This window comes from Dothidotthia symphoricarpi, assembly GCF_010015815.1.
Source record: "Dothidotthia symphoricarpi CBS 119687 unplaced genomic scaffold P153scaffold_3, whole genome shotgun sequence".
NCBI lineage: Eukaryota > Fungi > Ascomycota > Dothideomycetes > Pleosporales > Dothidotthiaceae > Dothidotthia > Dothidotthia symphoricarpi.
This window is the reverse complement of record NW_022985010.1, coordinates 1,265,168-1,287,542: the sequence shown is the minus strand read 5'-3', so window position 1 is coordinate 1,287,542 and position 22,375 is coordinate 1,265,168. Positions and strand designations below refer to the sequence as shown.

Below are 22,375 nucleotides of genomic sequence, written 5' to 3'. Positions count from 1 at the left end.
TCGAGTGAGACTTAATGGTGAATGGCACGTACGGTAAGACAACCCACTCATTACTGAAAGGCACCACGCATGCATAGTTATAAAGTCGTCAATGAAATCGTCAGAATTGAAACTATAAACATCTTGAAACCTCCCCAACAAGACCATAACCTTTTGGATATCAAATCATCTACCCAGACCCGTCGAAACGCCTGCATCATTACAAACTACATTACCCCCATCTAAGCTGCCACCTTGCTCTCTTCTGTGCTGCCCTCCTTCTCCTCGTACTTCTCCCAGTTGGCCAGGATGTTGCCAATCTTTGGGGAGTTGGTGAGCTTGTACACATCCTCAAAGTACTCCTTGGTAAGGGCAAACGGCTTGGCCGTCACGTTAGGAATATATTTGCCGACCAGCTTGGACGGGTCGATCGACGTCTTGTGAATCTTCTTGAGCAGGAAGCTGCGGAATGGCTTGACTCCAGATCGCAAAAAGGTGCTGTGGAACGGCACATCGATGCCCTTGAGCGGAATCGTCGCGAATCCACGCTGCAGATCCAGAGGCTTGGGCTTGGCTTCAGTCTGCTCGGCGCAGCCCTTGATAATCTCCACTAAGTGGGCCTTGACATCCTCCATCGACAAGCTCTGCATGAGCGCCTGGATGTCGATCTTCTGTTGCTTGAGGTAGTTGGTCACGTTGGTGAGGCAGTCCAACGCTCGGAGGTCACCGGCAGCCACGTACTGCATGTTGGCAATGTTGTAGTTGACAATCTCCAAGAGCCACCCTGTCGTCTCCGCAATGTTCTCCACCACGTACTGAAGTGCTTGCTCGTTGAATGTCTTCGAAATCCTGCTTGGGTTGACAGCGCACATGGAGTAGTTGGATCGGCCGTCCGCATCACGCTCCACTGCCACCTGCATCGTGAGACCGCGGTAGAACACGACCGATACCAAACTCTCAATCGGCATCACTTCGGCTAGCGCAGCAAGAGCAGAGTATTCACCGAGCGAGTGTCCCGCGAAGGTGCTGTCGCGCTGGACCAGTCCCTTGGCTCGCATGTCCTCGAAAGAAGCCTTCTCCATGAGTGTCAAGGCAGGCTGCGTGAACTGTGTGGCAGACAGCAGACCGGTTGGGGATCGGTATGTGTATGAAGTCGTGTTCTCGTCAACCTCCTTGAAGATCTTCTCCGACTTGATCGTTCCGTCGGCACTGACAGTCTCGAACGTCATCGACATGTAGTTCTGGCGGATGGCTTTACCACGGGGTCCACCAAAGTGGATGGTAAGCTCCTTCGGGTTGTTCTTGACAATGTTGGTGATGGCGAATCCTTGTCGATGTTAGCAGACTGATACTTTCCGACATATAATAAAAGTAACATACCATAATTGTCCATGAAGTGCTTGTCGGCACGGTCCCAAACCTCCTTGGCCACAGCGCTGCTGTTGTACAGCTCCATACCCATGCCTTGCTCCTGGGAACCCTGTCCAGTGAAGACATACGACGTCGTGGGTTGTTCCACTTCAGCCTCACCAAGAAGGACCTTGTCTTCCGTCTCTTGGTTGCTGACCTCGATCTTGATGATCTTGCGACCAGAGACCATGCCAACGTGCTGGAGCTTGACATCAAGCATGTCGTCAGGAAGCACCATACCAACAAGACTAGCGTGGTAGCTCCTAACACGACCGACGTTGTTCTCGGCAGCCCACGTCTCTACCAAACTCCTGACAGCCGCACTGGAGTACATGCCGTGTGTGATCGTGCCAGGCAAGTTGGCGTAGCTGGCGAAAACGCGAGAAACGTGGATAGGGTTGTAGTCGCCCGAGACACGAGCATAGTTCTCGTTGGAGGCAGGGGCCCTCAGTGTAAGAGGTGTCTTGCCATGCAGCGGAATCGCGTTCTCAAAGTGGACTGGTTGATCAACAACTGATCCGTTACGCTCAAGGTAGTCGAGCACGGGATTGCCATACGAAGTGCCGGACTGGTAGTTGACGGATGCGATCTGGATGACCTCTTTGGTTGGGAGTTCGAGTTGGACCTCGCCAATAGTCTCGATTTGAGAGAACGCTGTCTTGTTCTTGTAGCGCACAAACGTCTCAAGCTTGAAGATCAGAGTCTTGTTCAATAGGTCGATCTCCGGCTCCTCAAAGTTGAACCATTCCTTTGATCGTAGGATAGCAACGTCCTTGCTTGTAGCCAGGTGTAGATGCATCAACTTCTCGATCTTCCTTTGGAACGTGTTTTCGAAGTCGTCGTATGCACCACGGTACAAGAACTGGCTCGTCACCTCCATGACAGACTCCCCATCCCGAGTGATGGTACCGCATACTTCAACCATCTTGCCAGCGTCTTGGTTGATGACAGCGTTGATTTGAGCAGTAGTTTCGAGCACATCACCCTTCTTCAAAGGCTCTGCTCCAGGAATCATGCGGAACCCGTTGGAAAGATGGACGAGCTTCAGCAGATCACCATCAATAGCTCGAGGGAAGATGGGTTTGGTAATGGCTTTCCATCCAACGACAATCGCAAAGTCCATAGGCGCAAAAACTTCCTTACCGGGTCGATCAACGAATGCTTCTCCAGTGTTACCAACAGCATGTACGAAGTCGTTGATGGCCTCGCTAGTGACAGTAGCACGGCCACCGTCGAACTGGGAGGTAACCGAGGCCTCGAAGGGGCACGCCTCATCGCCAAACCAGATCTTATAGTAGAATTCCTTGATTCGGTCGTTGCGAGCTTCCATGACTTCGTGAATAGGAGCATAGCCGACGTCGGGACGATAAGTGAAGCGGAAAGGCATAGCAACAGTTTGCTTAAGCGCGGTGCGCTCCTCGTACAGATTGAGCACAATCTCGTTGTTCTCCGCGAGGCTAACTTCGGCAGTCTTGACGTACTTGGCTCCATGGTGAACCTCCTTCACCGTGATCGAAGTTTTGGCAGGCTCCTCAGGATTAAGAATCTCGATTATCATGCCAGGCGTAGGGGCAAAGACCCTGGAAGTCGGGTTCGTCTGGAAGCGCTGTCCTTGTACAAACACGTCGGTAGTGAAGAAGGCGTGTCTCCATGAGTAAGTGGATCCGGCCAGAAGATGTAACCACGACTGTATTTCAGGCATCGTAGCGTTGGCGGCGGCGGACAAACGGTAGATAGTCTTGTTCTCGAGCTGCGAGACGGTAAGACCATCGACCTCCACTCCTTCCGTGACTGCGAGGAGCTTGCTACCGAAATACTCGATAACAGGCACTTTGGACTCGTCACCCTCATACACATCACGAAGCAGATACTCAATGTGGCCGTTGTGAACTCCGTCCAGAATCTCCTTGATAGGCTCATCAACCTTGGTGCAGTACTTGACAGCCATGGGTCCCTGCAGAATACACGTCCTGCCAACATCTTGATCGACGACAGCATCGAGGTCCTCGGACTGCCAAAGGGAGTCTTTCTTGAAGAAGAACTCGAACGTGTCATCGAGGACAGGAACGAAAGGAACAGGCTTCTGTCCCCTTCGCTGACAGAGCAGGAGGAAGTGCTGAACATCCTGAGCACTGATCAACTGCTCGCTGGCCTCGGGGAAAGTCTCAAAGACCTTCTCGAGCATCGGGAAGGGATCATTGAGCTCTTCGTAGCTTTGGATGAGCGACTCAGTGCTGGTCTTGCTAAAGCGTTCCTCGACTCGTCGAATAAAGTCCCCGGTCAAGTTCTTCAAGCTTGGATCGATCCAGCGAGACTGGTGCTTGACATACATCAGGTCAACCATTCGTTGGACAACCTCGGTGTATGTCATGTCCTCCAAATCGACGGATTCTCCCTTCTTGTTCTTACCAAACCAGACCTTCTGGAAGTCTTTGTTCAGCTTCTCGATGATGTATTCGCGCATCTTCTTAAGCTCAGGAACACGTTTAGCCTTGTCCAGGCTGAAGATTTTCTGGTCCATTTCATGCCAGAAGATGACACCGCGCGTGGCAAGCTTATGAATTGGCTCACCCATCTCCGAGCGCACGGTAATGACACCGCCGGCTGGGCCCTTGTACGTCTTCTCCCATTCGCTGTCATCAAGACCTGGAGCATCAACAATAGCCTGTTTTGCCATCTTGGAAGTGTGTACTTCTTTAGCAGTCATGACGCGACTGCCAAACAAGCAGCCATCGAAGGGCATAGGCGGGTAGCCGAATTTGGTTGACCATGTACCGGTAAGATAGGGGTATGTGTCTTCCGCGCCACCAAAGCCAGATCCTGCGACGAGGATCAAGTTTTCGCATTTGCGCATGCGGCCATACATCTGCAAGATCGGCTGATGGAAATCCTCAAACGAATGGTGGCCACCACCACGGCCTCCAGTCCACTGGAGGAGAATTGGGAAGGTTGGGTTGGCCTTTGCAATGTTCATGGTCGCTTGAATAGCCTCAACTGAACCAGGCTTGAAAGCCATGTGCTTGATGCCGAGAGTCTCGATGTATTCGTTGGCAACTTCGATGGAAGGCACGCCGGCACCGATGGTCAGACCCTCGATAGGCACACCCTCAGCTCTCAGCTTGGCCAAAAGGGGGACCTGCCAGGCCATGGCGCGAGGACTGACGTAGATCAAATTGATTGAGATACCACGACCAGCAGGGATGGCTTTCTCGACCTTGTTGATAGCAGCAGTCATAGTCTTTTCGTTGTAGTAGCCACCACCAGCAAGCTCAATCTCGTAACCGGCATTCATCGTGGCAGCTACAAAGTCCCAGGGAACAGTGCAGGGCGTCATACCGGCGACCATGACTGGAGGAAGTCCAAGCGTTCTGCTCATCTTGGTATCAACGTATGTCTTGCCAGTCGACGTCTTCACAAGCTTCGGGCCATGCTCCTTGACCCAGTCGGCAGCATAGGTGACGGCGTGTTCAGAGTCGCGGTCGAAAATCTCAGGCTTGTAACCAATCTCGGGGTTCTGGCCATCGATAGCTCCTGCAAGGATGACTCGGACACCCGTTCCTTCCTTGTTCCGGTGGGTGAGTACACCAAGTCCAGAGATACCGCCCGGGCCAAAGTCAAGGATGTGGGTCGCCTTGGGGAAGATTGTCGCTTTCTCCCATTCGACCGAGTCATTGGTGATCATGCTTACAAGCCTGGGTACGACATTGTCGGAGCTCTCCTCGCGGATGTCTTGACCAGTGTGTGTATCGTACATGGGAATGCCGAGGTCGCTCGTTGCGATCTTGATGTGTTTGAGATCATCCTCGAGCTGCTTTGTGGCATCCTCTAGATATGGGCTGTGGAATGGGGCGGTGATGGGAAGGAAGCGGTTAACAAATCGCACCTTTCGCTCTGTGAAAGGTATCCTTGTTTGGTCCAAACCAGTGGGGGCCTTGTTCTTCCGCAGACGCAGGTTCAACCCGTACAGGGAGATGGGAGGACCTGTTACTACGAAATTACGCGCGCTGTTGACGAGAGAGATGGCAATATGCCTGTCTTGCGGCAGATGCGAATTGGTCGCATCGATGTGATCTTGGACAGCCTTTCGGGAAAGGTCTCGGATCGAAAGCATAGGCGTTGGTGTACCCTCACCATTGTCGACGGAGTCTTGTAGCACAGATGGCGCGAGTGATGTTCGGGGGAAAGCTTGTTGGCTGCGAGTACCAACCCAGAACAGAATCTCAATCGCTTTCTTGGCAGACTTCTCGAAGGTCTCCCAATTCTTTGCTTCTGCGATTGCAGCGGCCGTAACAACACCCTGTGAATGACCAGTAACACCGGCAATGCGACTTCGGACATAACCAGGATGGCTGCCAAGAACTCTGCAGGTGACGACGTAGTGGGCCAGCTGTGTTAAACCGATCAGCGGCAAGCTGACAGGCGCAGAAACCAAGTAGTCGGTGTCAGGCTGCGATTCGCGGTTGTTGAGCCAGCGCATCACATCTAGTCCCTTGGAGTAGAGCTTCTCCGCGCGTGGGTCTCGCGACAGAGTCAAAAGATGCTGTGCTTCGGCGGCGATGAAGTCTTCGACAAAGGAGCCGTATGTGTTGTAGATCTCGCGGAGTTCATCAAAGTACTCCTCGATGTTGCCCTGGCCGCCCAGGACTGCATATATGAAGGCGTTCTCGTCGGCGGACTCGCGCAGCAACGCAGATTCGTGGTGCTTGATTGGCCTCTCGACTGCAGCGCGGGCAGCGTAGTATGATCGGACCGCCACCAGCTTCTTCTCGGTGATGCCGGGCAGTGTAGCAGCCAAGGCATGCACCTCGTTGCCCCGGAGGAATGCGCGTTCAAACTCTGTGAGGACGAGCTTGAGCACCTCCTCAAACGAGTCGGGGTCCTCGCCCTCCTCTACCTCCTTGGCAACGAAGCCGAGGTATCGCGCGACCAGCTCCTCGACTGACGATGGCTCGTCATCTTGGGCAAGTTCGTCTGTGGGCTCGGGAAGTGTCGTCTTGAAGGTGTCCCTCAATTGCTGGGCGGTGAAGTGGAGGGCGGTTGGAATAAGGAGCGTGTACTCGAGCGAGCCGTGGGTGAGGATGAGCGGGCGCAAATTTGCGGCAGAGCGTGGCGTGGAAATGCCCGTCTGCTGGCCTGATCCGTACATGATGGAGGAATTGGCGCCTAGCGATGGTGTGAGCTGCTGGTCGGCGGTGTGGAGATTTGGGCTGAGAAGAGGGGCTCTGGAGTGCGGAGAAGCGCTCGGGGAAGAGCAGAGTGGGAGGAATCGCGCCTGCCTGCTGGACAACAAAGAAAGCTGGTGCCTACCTCAAAGGACAGAAATGCAAAGTTCAATTACAAATCCAGAAGAGACGAAGAGCACGAGTAGTGCGTCTGCGAGATGTGAGCGGAGCTGCTCTAGGCTATTTTGGCAGGGAAGTTGCGGTGGCAGTCGTGCCAGGCCCGCTCGCGTGGAGAGAAGGTTCCATGACAAATCGAGGGTGAGATCCTCGCAAGAGTAACTGCAAACGTACCTATGGGATGATTCAGGAAGAAGCTAATCTGCCTGGTGGTGGTGCTTGGGACTTGATGTGTACTGCTATACTCGCAGCTCCCTTGCTATGCGTGTGTGTTGTGTGCTGGTGGGCAAACGCGGGCACGGCAGCAGGCAATTGGGACTATATGGACGGGGATGGAGACAGGCAGAGTGCAATTGGCGCCGAGGGGAAAGGGAAGAGTCGGGATGTGCGCAATGGCGTGGTTATTATCGCCGGCTACAAGACGGTTTTTTGCACTGGAGCTCTCAGGGTCGACTAGCGCGGGCACGCCGACAGGGATGCTCGAGATGTTGGGGCCGTGTGCGTTACGCTCAACACACTGCGCGGCGGGGTGTCTCCTGCAGCAACGATAGACAGCCCTGGCGTGAAGGGAGGGTTGGAGATAACGCTGAGCAGCGCCCCGCCCTCGCTGCTGTTGAGCCGGACGTTGCAGGCTGTTGACGCCCGCTGCAGCGAGTGAGGCTTCGCAAGTCCCACCGCATTGGTGTGTCGACATTGTCGGCTGCTCTCGCAAGCTGCTCCACGCGAAATAGTTGTTGAACCCACCCGGGGCCCGAGCATCGTCGAGCTGCCGCGCAGGGGTCAAGGTGGTTTTTAGTGCCCATGCTCATTCTCAACGCCGCAAGAGTCGACACCGTTCTGACCCCTCTTCCCTTCGCGCGAGTGATAAACAGTCAATGCGTTGGTGTCGTGTTCCTCCAACTCCCGCTCCTCTGTCCTGCACTTTTCGACATAATCTTTCACGCCCCGGGGAAATCTTCACCATTCCCCGAGCCCTCACATCACTTGTCCTTAGACACACTACCTAATAGCGGCGCCTCGCTCCTCTTCCCCGAGCCACCGCTTCTTTCTGCCAAGATACCCTCCTTCCCGTTTGCAATAGAGATACCCACTGAGCTCAATTGAGGCTCATTACACACTCTCTTACACCTGCTGCCCCGCCGACACACCCCACCATGCGTCCCGAGATCGAGCAGGAGCTCGCCCACACGCTGCTCGTCGAGCTGCTTGCATACCAGTTCGCCTCGCCTGTGAGGTGGATTGAGACGCAAGATGTCGTGCTCGGCGAAAAGACCACCGAGCGCATTGTCGAAATTGGCCCTGCAGACACGCTGGGTGTGATGGCAAAGCGGACACTGGCCTCCAAGTACGAAGCACACGACGCCGCGCTCTCGGTGCAACGGCAAATTCTGTGCTACAACAAAGACGCAAAAGACATCTACTACGATGTGGACCCCGTAGAGGAGGAGCCAGAGCCTGCTGCGGGCGGTGGTGGAGGCGCCCCGGCAGCATCTTCCACACCTGCAGCGGCAGCACCAGTTGCCGCAGCTCCTCCGCCTGGCGCAGGACCAGCAGCCCAGGTGCCAGATGCGCCAGTCACAGCAACCGACATCCTGCGGGCGTTGGTGGCCCAGAAGCTGAAAAAGCCACTCATGGACATCCCCCTGGCGAAGGCCATCAAAGATTTGGTCGGAGGTATGTCAATTGGCAATAGCGCGTGCATTTCCCAACTAACACACCATCAGGCAAGTCTACGCTCCAAAACGAGATTCTCGGAGACCTGGGCAAGGAATTCGGCTCCACCCCCGAGAAGCCGGAAGACACGCCCCTCGACGAGCTGGGTGCTTCGATGCAGGCTACCTTCAATGGTCAGCTTGGAAAGCAATCCTCTTCGCTCATTGCCCGCATGGTCTCCTCGAAGATGCCTGGTGGCTTCAACATCACTGCGGTGCGGAAACACTTGGAGACTCGATGGGGCCTCGCACAAGGACGCCAAGACGCACTCTTGCTGCTCGCCATCACCAACGAGCCTGCAGCGCGTCTGGGTTCAGAGGCCGACGGAAAGGCGTTCCTCGACGAGCAGGCGAACAAATATGCTGCGATTGCTGGTGTCAACCTGTCTGCTCCAGTGGCAGCAGGCGGCGACGCAGGTGCTGGCGGCGGCATGATGATGGACCCCGCTGCCATCGACGCGCTGACCAAGGACCAGCGCCAACTCTTCAAGCAGCAGCTAGAGCTCTATGCGAGGTATCTGAAGATCGACCTGCGCGCTGGAGACAAGTCCTTTGTCGACTCACAAAAGGCTCAGTCTGCGCTTCAGGCCCAATTGGACCTGTGGACTACCGAGCACGGCGAGTTCTACGCTTCTGGAATTGAACCGCAGTTCACCCCGCTCAAGGCGCGAGTCTACGATTCGTCGTGGAATTGGGCACGTCAGGACGCTCTCACCATGTACTACGACATCATCTTTGGCAAGCTCAAGGCTGTGGATCGTGAGATCGTGAGCCGCTGCATTGCCATCATGAACCGATCAAACCCACTCCTTCTCGACTTCATGCAGTACCATATGGATCACTGCCCCACCGAGCGCGGCGAGACATACGAGCTTGCAAAGGAGCTCGGACAGCAGCTCATCGACAACTGCAAGGATGTTCTCAACGAGGCCCCTGTCTATAAGGATGTTGCTGTACCTACTGCACCACATCTCGAGATCGATGCTAAGGGAAATATGAACTACGAAGAGGCCCCCAGAGCGAGCGTTCGCAAGCTGGAGCACTACGTACGTGAGATGGCTGAAGGAGGAAAACTCTCCGAGTACGGCAACCGCACCAAGGTTCAGAACGACCTCCAGCGCATCTACAAGCTCATCAAGCAGCAGCACAAGCTCTCAAAATCATCGCAACTGCAAATCAAGAGCTTGTACAGCAACGTGATTCGGTCTTTGTCTATGAACGAAGGCCAGATCATGCCAAACGAGAACAGCAAGACACCAAACGGTAAGAAAGGACGTAACGGCCGAGCTGCTCCAATGAAGGAGGGCAAGGTCGAAACTATTCCCTTCCTCCATTTGAAGAGGAAAGACGATCACGGCTGGGAATACAGCAAGAAGCTGACAGGTGTCTACCTCGACTGTCTTGAGAACGCTGCCAAGTCTGGTGTCACATTCCAGGGCAAGCATGCTCTCATGACTGGTGCCGGTGCCGGTTCAATTGGTGCTCAGGTCCTCCAGGGTCTGATCAGCGGTGGTGCCAAGGTCGTCGTCACTACTTCTCGATTCTCTCGTGGGGTCACCGAGTACTACCAGTCCATGTACACACGTTACGGTGCTCGCGGCTCCCAGCTCATCGTCGTGCCTTTCAACCAAGGCAGCAACCAAGATGTCGAGGCTTTGGTGGAATACATCTTCGACACGAAGAAGGGTCTAGGGTGGGATCTGGATCTCGTCATTCCCTTCGCTGCCATTCCTGAAAACGGCCGTGAAATCGACAACATCGATTCCAAGTCCGAACTTGCCCACCGCATCATGCTGACCAATCTTCTTCGCATGTTGGGTGCTATCAAGAAGCACAAGCAGACTCATGGCTATGAAACTCGCCCGGCCCAGGTCATCCTGCCTTTGTCTCCCAACCACGGTACTTTCGGTAACGATGGCTTGTACTCCGAGTCGAAGATGTCTCTCGAGACACTATTCTCAAGATGGCATTCGGAGAGCTGGAGCAACTACCTCACAATTTGCGGTGCTGTCATCGGCTGGACTCGTGGCACAGGTCTCATGGGCGCCAACAACGTTGTCGCTGAGGGCATCGAGAAGTATGGTGTGCGCACTTTCTCTCAGCAAGAGATGGCTTTCAACTTGCTTGGTCTCATGGCTCCACCAATCGTCAACCTCTGCCAAATTGAGCCTGTATGGGCTGACTTGAACGGTGGTTTCCAGTACATCCCTAACCTCAAGGACCTCATGACCGATCTTCGCAAGGACCTCACAGAGACAAGTGACGTTCGCAGGGCTGTCATTAAGGAGAACGCCATCGAGAACAAGATCATCAATGGTGAGGCAAGCGAGGCCTTGTATCAGAAGGCCAAGATCGAGCCAAGAGCCAACATGAAGTTCGACTTCCCTAAGCTGCCTGACTGGGACACTGAGGTCAAGCCTCTCAACGACGATCTCAAGGGTATGGTGGACCTCGAAAAGGTTGTTGTTGTGACTGGTTTTGCTGAGGTAGGTCCATGGGGTAACTCCAGGACACGTTGGGAGATGGAAGCCTACGGCGAGTTCTCGCTAGAAGGCTGCGTCGAGATGGCCTGGATTATGGGCTTGATCAAGAATCACAATGGCCCGCTCAAGGGAAAGACTTACTCTGGCTGGGTGGATGCCAAGACCGGCGAGCCAGTCGACGACAAGGACATCAAGCCAAAGTACGAGAAGTACATCCTGGACCATTCCGGCATTCGTCTCATCGAGCCGGAGTTGTTCCACGGCTACGACCCCAAGAAGAAGCAGCTCATGCAGGAGATCCAGATCGAGGAGGACCTCGATCCCTTTGAGGCCTCCAAGGAGCTTGCAGATGAATTCAAGCGACAGCATGGTGACAAGGTTGAGATCTTCGCCATCGAGGACTCCGGAGAATTCACTGTTCGAATGAAGAAGGGCGCGACTCTTCTCATCCCTAAGGCTCTGCGATTCGATCGCCTTGTTGCTGGTCAGATACCAACAGGCTGGGATGCGAAGAAGTACGGTATTCCCGAGGACATCATCTCTCAGGTCGACCCCGTCACTCTTTTCGTGCTCGTTTCAACAGCAGAGTGTCTTCTTTCCAGCGGTATCACCGATCCATATGAGTTCTACCAGTATGTTCACCTTTCTGAGGTCGGTAACTGCGTTGGTTCTGGTATCGGTGGTACTACTGCGTTGCGGGGCATGTACAAGGATCGCTTCCTTGACAGGCCTGTCCAGAAGGATATCCTGCAGGAGTCTTTCATCAATACCATGAGCGCCTGGGTAAACATGTTGCTCATGTCGTCCACTGGTCCCATCAAGACTCCTGTCGGTGCTTGTGCCACGGCTGTCGAGTCGATTGATATCGGTTACGACACGATTGTCGAAGGCAAGGCTCGCGTCTGCTTCGTCGGTGGTTTCGATGACTTCCAGGAGGAAGGCTCCTACGAGTTTGCCAACATGAAGGCTACTAGCAACGCTGAAGATGAAATCAAGCATGGCCGCACTCCTGCGGAGATGTCTCGTCCGACCACGACCACCAGGAACGGTTTCATGGAATCCCAAGGTTGCGGTATGCAAGTCATCATGGATGCCAAGCTGGCGCTGGATATGGGGTTGCCAATCTACGGTATCCTTGGTTTCACCGCCACGGCTACCGACAAGATCGGTCGCTCAGTGCCTGCTCCGGGTAAGGGTGTCTTGACAACTGCGCGTGAGACACCTTCCAAGTTCCCATCGCCTCTGCTGGACATCAAGTACAGAAGGCGACAGATGGATCTGCGCCGGAAGCAAATCAAGCAGTGGCAGGAGTCCGAGGTGATGTATCTTCAAGAAGAGCTTGCAGCTATGAAGGAAGCTACTAGTGAAGACTTCAACGAAGCCGACTATCTCCAGGAGCGTGCCGCCAATATTGAGCTTGAAGCCAAGCGACAGGAGAAGGAAGCTCTCAACAGTCTTGGAAACAACTTCTGGAAGAAGGATCCTCGCATTGCACCCCTCCGCGGTGCCCTCGCTACATGGGGCCTGACTATTGACGACCTCGACGTAGCTTCGTTCCACGGTACCTCCACCGTCGCCAACGACAAGAACGAGTCGGATGTCATCTGCCACCAGATGCGCCATCTCGGTCGCAAGAAGGGTAACGCTCTGCTCGGTATCTTCCAGAAGTACCTCACTGGTCACCCCAAGGGTGCTGCTGGTGCCTGGATGTTCAACGGTTGCTTGCAAGTGCTGAACACTGGTCTTGTACCAGGTAACCGCAACGCCGACAACGTTGACAAGATCATGGAGCAGTTTGACTACATCGTCTACCCCTCTCAAGCTATCCAGACCGACGGCATCAAGGCTTTCTCCGTCACCTCTTTTGGTTTCGGTCAGAAGGGCGCGCAAGCTATCGGTATTCACCCCAAGTACCTTTACGCTGCGCTTGACCCTGCCCAGTTTGCCTCCTACAAGCTGAAGGTCGAGGCTCGCCAGAAGAAGGCCTACAGGTACTTCCACGATGGTCTCATCAACAACACCATGTTCCGAGCCAAGGACAAGGCGCCCTATGATGATGACAAGATGCAAGAGGTCTTCCTCAACCCCCGAGCACGCGTTGTTGTCGACAAGAAGACGGCCACATACTCCTACTCCAACAAGCCGGCTCCGACTCCCAAGAAGGACAAGAAGGCAGAGGAGACAACGAAGATGCTTGAGTCCCTTACTCAAGCCACCACTTCTGCCAACACAAAGGTCGGCGTCGACGTCGAAAGCATCACCGCTATCAACATCGACAACGACACATTCATCGAGCGCAACTTCACAAGTCAGGAGATTGCGTACTGCCAGAAAGCTCCCAATCCCCAGGCTAGCTTCACGGGCAAATGGTCCGCCAAGGAAGCTGTTTTCAAGTCGCTGGGTGTGAAGGGCGAGGGCGCGGGTGCTTCTCTGAAAGATATTGAGATCGTCAATGACGAGACTGGCGCGCCGACTGTCAAGGTATGTCTCTCTATTCAATGCAATACTATGATGTAATCACTAATATCTATCCAGCTTCACGGCCACGCCCAAGAAGAAGGCAAGCGCGTCGGTGTCAAGACAATCAATATCAGTATCAGCCATTCAGACGAACAAGCCGTGTCTGTCGCTATTGCGCAGTTCTAGGCCAGTCACCTAGGGGGGCGAAATGAAAGTCGAGGTTTTTCTATGATGATGGCTTGAATGGGTATATATTCTGGAACGGAGAGCTAAAAGCCTATATATGCTGGGTTAGGTCAGGGTGTTTGGGGGCTCGCCTGAAATCTTGGAGTCATGATTTATGTATGCATGTATGTATGTATGTATGTATGCCTCGCCTTTACGCGGGGCTTTTTGTTGCTTCGCGCGAGCTGGGCTTGTTTGTCTTGTCTTGTCGCGTCGCGTCTTGTAGTGCTAGTCCAAATAAAACATTTCCATTCAGATTCAGAGAACGTAGCCGTGTCGTTCGGATTAGCTTGATAAGCGCAGTGTAGCACAACAGCATGCAGATGCAGGGTTCGCACATCACATCACACCCCATCACATTGCGTATCCCTCCCCACCCGTTCCCCAGCTATCTATCCGGACCGTTGAGCTGCGGGTACCGCAGATTTGTAGATAGCACGCGCTTCCCTGCATGTACATATGCAGATACGGGATCGTGCAGGTGTTGAGTGTATAGTTGGGAACAGGGGGGGAGAGGTTCGGGGGAGTTCGGAGCCGGTGGGTGGATTGGGGGCTTATCGGTGGGTTGGTGGGCTGGGGTGGGTTGGGGAAGGTGGGTGGGTGTATGTATAGCGGGTGGGCTTGTTGAAGTGAGGGTTTTCGTGGACTGGGTGTTGTTGGGGGTTTGTTGGTGTTTGGGGAGTTGAAGTGGATAGGGTTGTGTGGTGCTTGGAATCTAACTTGCTGGTTGGCGGATCTTGTGTAGATTGGGTGTGGCTTTGTAGGCTTAGGCTGGGTATAGTTATCAGAGTATTGCGCAGTGTAAATAATGTCCTAGATTTATAAGGGGAGCTTGTTTGAAGATTCGAAATAGACAATATAGTAGGGCTTAACCTATTTTTCTTCTGGCAATAATTATAGCGAACTAGAAAAAATTTTTTTCTTACAGGAATCAAACACGATTTTATTATGTTATTGCTACACGAAATAGGCTTTGTTGTCGTAGTTTCATATTCTACTCAGATTTGCTGGGCTTGTCATGAGTTTGGAAGGCCTGTAAGTCCAGGTGGTCTTGATTCTGGGGTACTTTTACTTCCGCGTTTTTCTTGATTCCATCCCCGCGTCGGTGCTTACAAATACGCCCTACTTATAGAAAGTATCTACGTGTACAACTAAGGAGGAATAATTTCTAAGCATAAGTCTTCTTTAGGAAAAGCTATATCCGACTACAAGGGTGTTCTGTTGTAGTAGGTTTATACGTGCATAATATTACTAAGCGTGTAGACGTAGACAATTAAATTATCAAAGTTTGCATTGTGTAGTGAATATATGTACTTCAACAACATCTACCGCGACTTTCGTGTTCTACGTAAGATATGCACTAGCAGGCTGCACTACAGATACATCGCACACTAATTTTTAAGAGTATACGCTCGTTGTTACCCGTTTGCATTAGTAAGTTAGAGCATGCGTACAACGTACAGAGGGTGTATATCCAAGGTAGAGCGTGCATATGTAAGCCAGCAGCCACAGCCAAGATTCTCCAGATAGTCTCTAGACAGTACAATTAAAAAGTACAGTTAGAGATTAGATAGAATACTAGATATAGATTAGCTATTTTTTTTATAAATAATAGTTTTAATTAGAATATTTAGTACTACTTAACTTATATAAATTATTTACTACTTAACTATTTAAGTTATTCTTAAATTATAAATTTATATTATTATTATTAATCTCTTACTAAAATATTAAGATTATTACTTATTATTATTTTTAGTAGTCTTATTAATCTACTTAATCTTAAGCTTAATAAGCTACTTATATATACCTTAATTATTACGCCTATAGCTAAACGCCTTTATTAAGCTTATATAAAGTTATATAAATAGCTACTTTAGTACTTAAGCTATAGTATTATAAATAGCTCTTATAACTATAGTATTATAAGTAATATACTTACTTACTAATTTATCTTAATTTATCTACTACTATTAATACTTATTATTATTACTATTAATAATAATAGTAGTAATATTATTATAGGTATTTCTATCTAAGCTCCTATTAGCCTACCTTTAGTAAACTTCTAGACTAAGAGCGTAAGGCTCTTAGAGCTCTAGTATATAGTACTTATAAATCTCTAAGGCTTATACTTTAAGAATTTATTTAATTTTTTAATAGATACTTATTTATTTTATATCTTAATTACCTATTTATAGTACTTTTATAATTTAAATTCTTTATACTCTTTCTTAGAAAAAGTAGTTAATTTAAGATAAATAAAAGCTATTTTCTTTAATAGAAAAATAATACCTCTTTTAAAAGAATAAAATATTATACCTAAAAAGAGCCTAATAGTATTTTTATTTAGGACTAAAAGTAACTTAGCTCTAAAGTAAGGCTTAGCTACCTATATTAAAGATATAAAAAGTCTAAATAAAAAAAAAGGAATTTTTAAATAAAAAGTAACTTACTTCCTAATAAAAAACTAGCTATTTAAGAAAATATATAAAAGCTTCTTAAAATAACTCTTAATTAAAGAAATAAGCTATAGACTTTTTTTTAAAATATAGCTAAGAAGTAGTATTAATAAAGTTTTAAAAGTAATTTACTAGTTTAGTATTTTATAACCTTCTTAGAAATTACTTTTAAGAGTTTATTTATAAATAGCTCTACTAAGTTATAAGTAATATTATTATAGGTATTTCTATTTAAGCTTTTGTTAGCCTACCTTTAGTAGACCTCTAGGCTAAGGGTATAAGGCCCTTAGAGCTCTAGTATATAGTACTTATAAATCCTTAGGGCTTATACTCTAAGGATTTATCTAATTTCTTAATAAATACTTATTTATTCTATATCTTAATTACCTGTTTATAGTGCTCTTATAATTTAAATCCTTTATACTTCTTCTTAGAAAGAGTAGTTAATTTAAGATAAATAGAAGCTATCTTTTTTAATAGAAAAATAATACCTCCTTAAAGAGAATAAAATATTATACCTAAGAAAGGCCTAATAGTATTCTTATCTAGGACTAAAAGTAACTTAGCCTTAAAGTAAGGCCTAGCTACTTATATTAAAGACGTAAAGAGCCTAGATAAAGAAAAAGAAATCTTTAAGTAAGAAGTAACTTACTTCCTAATAAAGAACTAGCTACTTAAGAAAATATATAAGAGCCCTTTAGGATAACCCTTAATTAAGGAAATAAGCTATATACTTCTTTCTAGAATATAACTAGAAAGTAGTATTAATAGAGTTTTAGGGGTAATTTACTAGTTTAGTGTTTTATAACCTTCTTAGGAATTACCCCTAAGGGTTTATACGTAAGTAGCCCTACTAAGTAGTAAGTAGTATATTTAATTAATTTTAGATAGGCTCCTAGAAGAATAACTTTAAGGCACTAGCCTAGAACGTGTTATAATTCTAGAAAGATACCTTTAAGTTACTTTATAGTACTTAGGCCTAGAATACCTTACTGCCTTAATAGAGCCTTTCTAGTTAGTATCTAATATAGTAGGAAGGCTAATTAGGGTACTTAATATAGTAAACCTTAAACCTAAATTAGGTATAGAATTCTGCGTCCCTACTCTCTAATAAGTAAATTAGTAGGTTAAGAATATAGATATAGTATTTAAGTATACCTAGGTACTAAAGAACTCTATAACTAGAACTTACTAGGTAATAGGTACTATTTAATATAAAGTATACTAAGAATTAATCTAATAAAAGATTAATAAGGGGGTACTCTATATCTAGGCTAATATCTATATAGAGGAGTAGAAGCTAGTATAAAACCTAGTTCTTATATAGTATAAAAACTACTTAAAGTTTTAAAACTTTAAGTAGCGTACTAATAACTTAGTTAATATATTCTTATTATACTTAAACTATAGAGAATTCTTACTTTATTAAAGCTTCTTTAAGCTTATAAATAGTAGTATAAATAATAAGTTAAAGATCTTCTTAGTATAGGTAAAGGTCCCTAAGGCTTATTAATAAAAGATTTAGTATAATAGAGTATTAGAGACTATTACTAAATAGTTAAAGTTTAAGTAGGCTCTTTATAATATAGAGACTACTATAGGTATAAAAATAAAGTTAAAATTATTAAACTTTATAAAGCCTAAATAAATAGCTACCTCCCTAACTTAAAGTAGCTATAAGAAAAGATATAACTTTAAACCCTTAAGATAGTACTAGGACTAATTTACTAGTACTCTACCCTAGGCCTAAAACTAGAGTAGTAGGTAAGCAGTAAATACTAGTAATAATTAAGATAATAAGAAGAAGAGTTAGCAGAAACTAAATTAGAAAACTAATACTAACTAACCCTAAGACTTAAAGAGTAAAGGCCTAGGAAAAGAAAAGCCCTAATTATAAATCTTTTCTAATTATAGCTAGAGCTAGAGTTAAAAAGGAAATAAACCTATATTAAAGTTACTATAATTTTATAAGAGTCTAATAGGTCTATAATACTTCTTTACGTACTATATAACTTAGGCGTAGAGATTAATATTATTAATTAATATATAGTTAAGGAGAGGAATCTTCTTTATAGTCTATTTTATTAGAAGCTAGTAGTAAGCTTTATTAATAGTAACTATTTAAATATTTTTAAACTATATAAACTTATACTTTTATATAGTAATATAAGAGGAACTACTAAAGAAGTAGGCCCTTAGATATTTTAAGCAGTAAACTTTATAGGTTATAACCTTATACTAAGGTACTCTTAGCTATAAGAGGCAGATTTAAAGATCTACTTCTTAATAGGTAAGTTTAAATAGTAGGTAAATAATACTAATAAAATTTAGTTACTCTCTATAGAATAACTACTAGATAATATAAGTCTAGAGAAAAGAGTATATATTCTTTACTTTAGTAATCTAGTATATAAGCTTCTACCTAGTAGCTAGGAAGCCCTATATAAGGAACTCTTATAGAGAGACTCTAGAATACCTACGCCTATAGGTAGGGTATAACTAGGAGGAGATATAGTTTAAGACGTAAAGTACTATTACTAAAAGGGGATCCTTTAGTTAAAGAATAAGTTTTTAAAGATTATTAATTATCTTTATTACTATATATAGAACTATCTAGACTTAGCTTAGCTACTAGAAATAGTAGCTTATTAAATAGTTACTAGTATATATAATAAGAACCCTAATTAGGCTAGACTGCCTTTAGGCGTAGCCTATATTCTAACTAATAATATTAAGATAGATACTTTATATCTAGTAGTTAAAGATAATATACTTAATCTAAATAAATTAAAATTTATACTAAAAAAGCTATACTATAAGTAGCTTACGTTTAGTAAGTATTAAGTAGGTATACTTTAACCTAATAGAAAGTATAATTACCCTATTAATTTAAAGCTAGAGACTAAGGTTTTAAATCTCTTTATCTATAACCTTTCTAGCTATAAGCTAGAAATCCTATAAGACTACCTTAATATAGCCTAGGAGAAGAGATAGATCTATTCTAGTAAATTACTTATAGGTACTCTAATCCTCTTTATACTAAAAGCTAATAGAATAATAAGACTTTACGTAAACTATTATAGACTAAATAAAGTTATAATTAAGAATTAATACTCTATTTTACTTATAGGTAAGATATTAGATTAATTATTAAAGGTAGCTATTTTCTTTAAGCTTAACCTTTATAAAGCCTATTATAGGCTATAGATTAGAAAGGGTAATAAGTAGAAAATAGCTTTTAAAATAAGGTATAGCTATTTTAAGTATCTAGTTATACCTTTTAGATTAGTAAACGCGCTAGTAATATTCTAATTCTATATTTATAGAGCCTTAGGTAGCCTAGTAAATTATACTTATATAGTATATCTAGATAATATCTTAATCTACTCTAAGAATAAAGAAGATTATAATACCTATATTAAAAAGATCCTTAATAGGCTTATTAAGTAGGGCTTATACTATAAGGTAAGTAAATACGTCTTTTTAATAAAATTTATAAAGTTTCTAGGCTTTATTATTACCCTTAGTAGTATAGTTATAGACCTAGTAAGAGTATAAACTATTAGAGAGTAGCTAGAGCCTAAGGGATATAAGGATATCTAAGTATTCTTAGGCTTTATAAACTTCTATAGAAGATTTATCTATAACTACTTTAGTATTATATACCCTCTAGTAGACTATATAATAGCTACCTAGTCTTTAGCACTAGCCCCTATAGGAGCTAGCGCAGATAGAAAAGAGAAGAAAAACTTAAAGAAAACTTAAAAGGGTTTAATAAAATAGTATTAACTATAGAGTTAGCCTAATAAGGTTTATAAGGCCTTTTTCTTTATTTAATTAAAGTTTATAAAAGCTTCTATACTTTAGTACTTTAATTTAGCAAAGCTAGTAATAGTTTTAACTAATATGTTAGACTTTACTATAACAGTAATCTTACTTTAGTCTTAAATATCTAAGCTAGTAACTAATCTTTATTAAAAGCTAGTAGCGTTCTAAAGCTATAAGTTTACTAGCCTATTAATTTAATAGTATATATATAATAAGAAGCTTTCTATAATTATAGAATTATTTAGGTAGTAAAGATACTACCTTAAATATACTTTATTAATAATCTAAGTTCTCTCTAATTATAATAACCTTTAGTACTTTATAACTATAAAGAAACTCTCCCTTATATAAGTATATTAAGTAGAAGAGCTAGCTTAATTTAACTTTAAAGTTAAATATAAGCTAGAACTAGAAAACCTAGCTAATAGTCTCTTAAGATGCCCTAACTATATATAGGGCCTTATAGTTAAAGAATAATAGGTACTTTATAATATAATATTACCTATACTTTAATAGAAGCTTTAAATATAGACCCTTTAAAAGTCTAAGGCTTAACTAATTAATTAGGTAATTTTAGTAAAAGACTACCCTAGGGGTAGGCTAGTATAGCTCTATTAACTCTCTAAAATAGTTCCTAAATAGGAATTCCTTAATAGTAGTTTAGCTACTAGTAGTATACTACCCTTAGCTCTTAATAGCCCTTTTATAGGCTATAATAGTTAGGGTTAATCTAAATTATTTAAAGCTTAGGGGTAGGACTTTAATATAGCTATAGTATTAGACTATAAGCTTAATAATTAGGTTCTAGCCCCTATATACCTTATAAATAAAGCTATATAAGGGGAAAACGCTTATATACTAGAAATTCTAGAATAGCTTTTTAATTTTATTAGATAGGTTTTAGAATAGGATAAGGCCTATCCTATAAATAAAGTACTAGTAATATAGAGAAATAGTAGAGTAATTAAAAGTACTACCTTATAGAAAGTTAACTCTAGTAGTATTTTATATAGAAGTAGAAAAGTGTAGATTCCTAATAATATTACTTTATACTAAAATATACTTATAAGGAACTATAATAATCCTATAGGAGGTTACTATAAAGTTAAGAAAACTAGAGATCTCCTTATAAAAAAGTATTACTAGCTATACTTTAAACTAGATATTTATAAATATATTAAAAGGTATACTACTTACTAGTTAAATAAAATTTAATAGTATAAGCTATAGGAGATACTAGTACCTTTTCTTATACCTAATATAGTATAGTAATATTACTTTTTAGACTTTGTTACTAACTTACCTAAGTTAAAAGATAACCTAGGGAATATATATAATTTAATTCTATTATTAGTAGATAGGTTTAGTAAGTATATCTACTATTTTTTTATAACTAAAATAATCTTATTTTAGAGGGTAGCTAAACTACTTTTTAAATAAGTATTCTTAAAATAAAGACTTCTAGATAGTCTACTATTAGATTATAGCTTAGTATTTACTAGTTAATTCTAGTTAGACCTATACTACTACTTTAAAATTAACTATTGCTTAAGCACAGTATTCTACCCCTAGACTAATAGTTAGACTAAAAGGCTAAACTAGAAGCTTAAAATATACCTATATATTTATATAAACTATAAGTAGAATAACTAGGTTTTATTATTACTATACGCTAAATATGTATATAACTCTAAAGTATACTCTATATATAAAGAATACTCTATTAAGGTAGTATTTAGGTTAAACCTAAAAGGCTTTAATAGAATCTTAAATAAGTACTAGTTAAGGTAACCTCCTAAAGTTTAAGATAAGAATATAAAGGTGCTAGAGCTCTACTAGTAAGTTACTAAAAGACTTACTTAATAGTAAGAAATATAGAAAAGAGTAAAGTAGAGCCTTAAGTATACCTAGAAGGGTATAATAAAATAGTATAATACTAAGTGCTCTAAGAAATACTATACTAAAAGTAAGTAGGTACTTTTTTAAGTAAAAAATATTACTACTAGGCAGCCTTTAAAGAAATTTAATGCTAGGTACTTTAGGCCCTTTATAATTATAAAGTGTATTAGGAAATTAGCTTATAAACTAGTACTACTACCCTTTATAAAGCGTATATATTTAGTATTTAATATATTATTACTTAAACTATAGTAGGAACTCTTTACTAAAAAGGGCTTCTAGCTAGAGCCTATATAACTTTTAAAGAATACCTTACCTAAAGATAGGTATAAGGTTAAAGAAATTATAGAATACTATAATACTACTACTTAAAGGCAGGAGTATAGGGTAAAGTAGCTAGGTTAGTCTAATAAGAATACTACTTAGAAACTACTTAAGAATCTTAATTACTATAATAAGATCCTTTAAGACTATTTAGTAAACTTATAAGATACATCTTAAGGCACCTATAGGCTGCCTAGGGGATGTAGGTAGAAGGCAGAGGCTCTACTAGATCTAGAAGTTAATAATCTACTAAG

The 22,375-nt window shown here is 44.2% G+C and overlaps 2 protein-coding genes across 2 annotated transcripts; one reads left to right on the top strand and one right to left on the bottom strand.

Annotated features, from left to right (window-relative positions):
- Positions 1–221: 221 nt before the first annotated feature.
- On the bottom strand, positions 222–6,535 carry P153DRAFT_381972 (beta subunit of fatty acid synthase; the record flags this gene model as incomplete). The annotated part of the gene is made up of 2 exons (XM_033670095.1): positions 222–1,306; positions 1,360–6,535. 2 exons carry the CDS (start codon positions 6,533–6,535, stop codon positions 222–224), a joined length of 6,261 nt encoding a protein of 2,086 aa, XP_033527928.1.
- Positions 6,536–7,569: 1,034 nt separating this feature from the next.
- On the top strand, positions 7,570–13,674 carry P153DRAFT_393353 (fatty acid synthase subunit alpha reductase). Its single transcript, XM_033671227.1, has 3 exons — positions 7,570–8,402; positions 8,453–13,404; positions 13,459–13,674. The coding sequence occupies exons 1-3, from the start codon at positions 7,883–7,885 to the stop codon at positions 13,567–13,569; spliced, it is 5,583 nt and encodes a 1,860-aa protein (XP_033527927.1). The 5' UTR covers positions 7,570–7,882; the 3' UTR covers positions 13,570–13,674.
- Positions 13,675–22,375: the final 8,701 nt, after the last annotated feature.

Excerpts from the sequence above, each read along its gene's own strand:
- P153DRAFT_393353 (XM_033671227.1), top strand. The coding sequence starts at position 7,883 with ATGCGTCCCGAGATCGAGCAGGAGCTCGCCCACACGCTGCTCGTCGAG. Across the intron at positions 8,403-8,452 it reads CATCAAAGATTTGGTCGGAG|GCAAGTCTACGCTCCAAAAC; the intron begins GTATGTCAATTG and ends ACACACCATCAG. Across the intron at positions 13,405-13,458 it reads CTGGCGCGCCGACTGTCAAG|CTTCACGGCCACGCCCAAGA; the intron begins GTATGTCTCTCT and ends ATATCTATCCAG.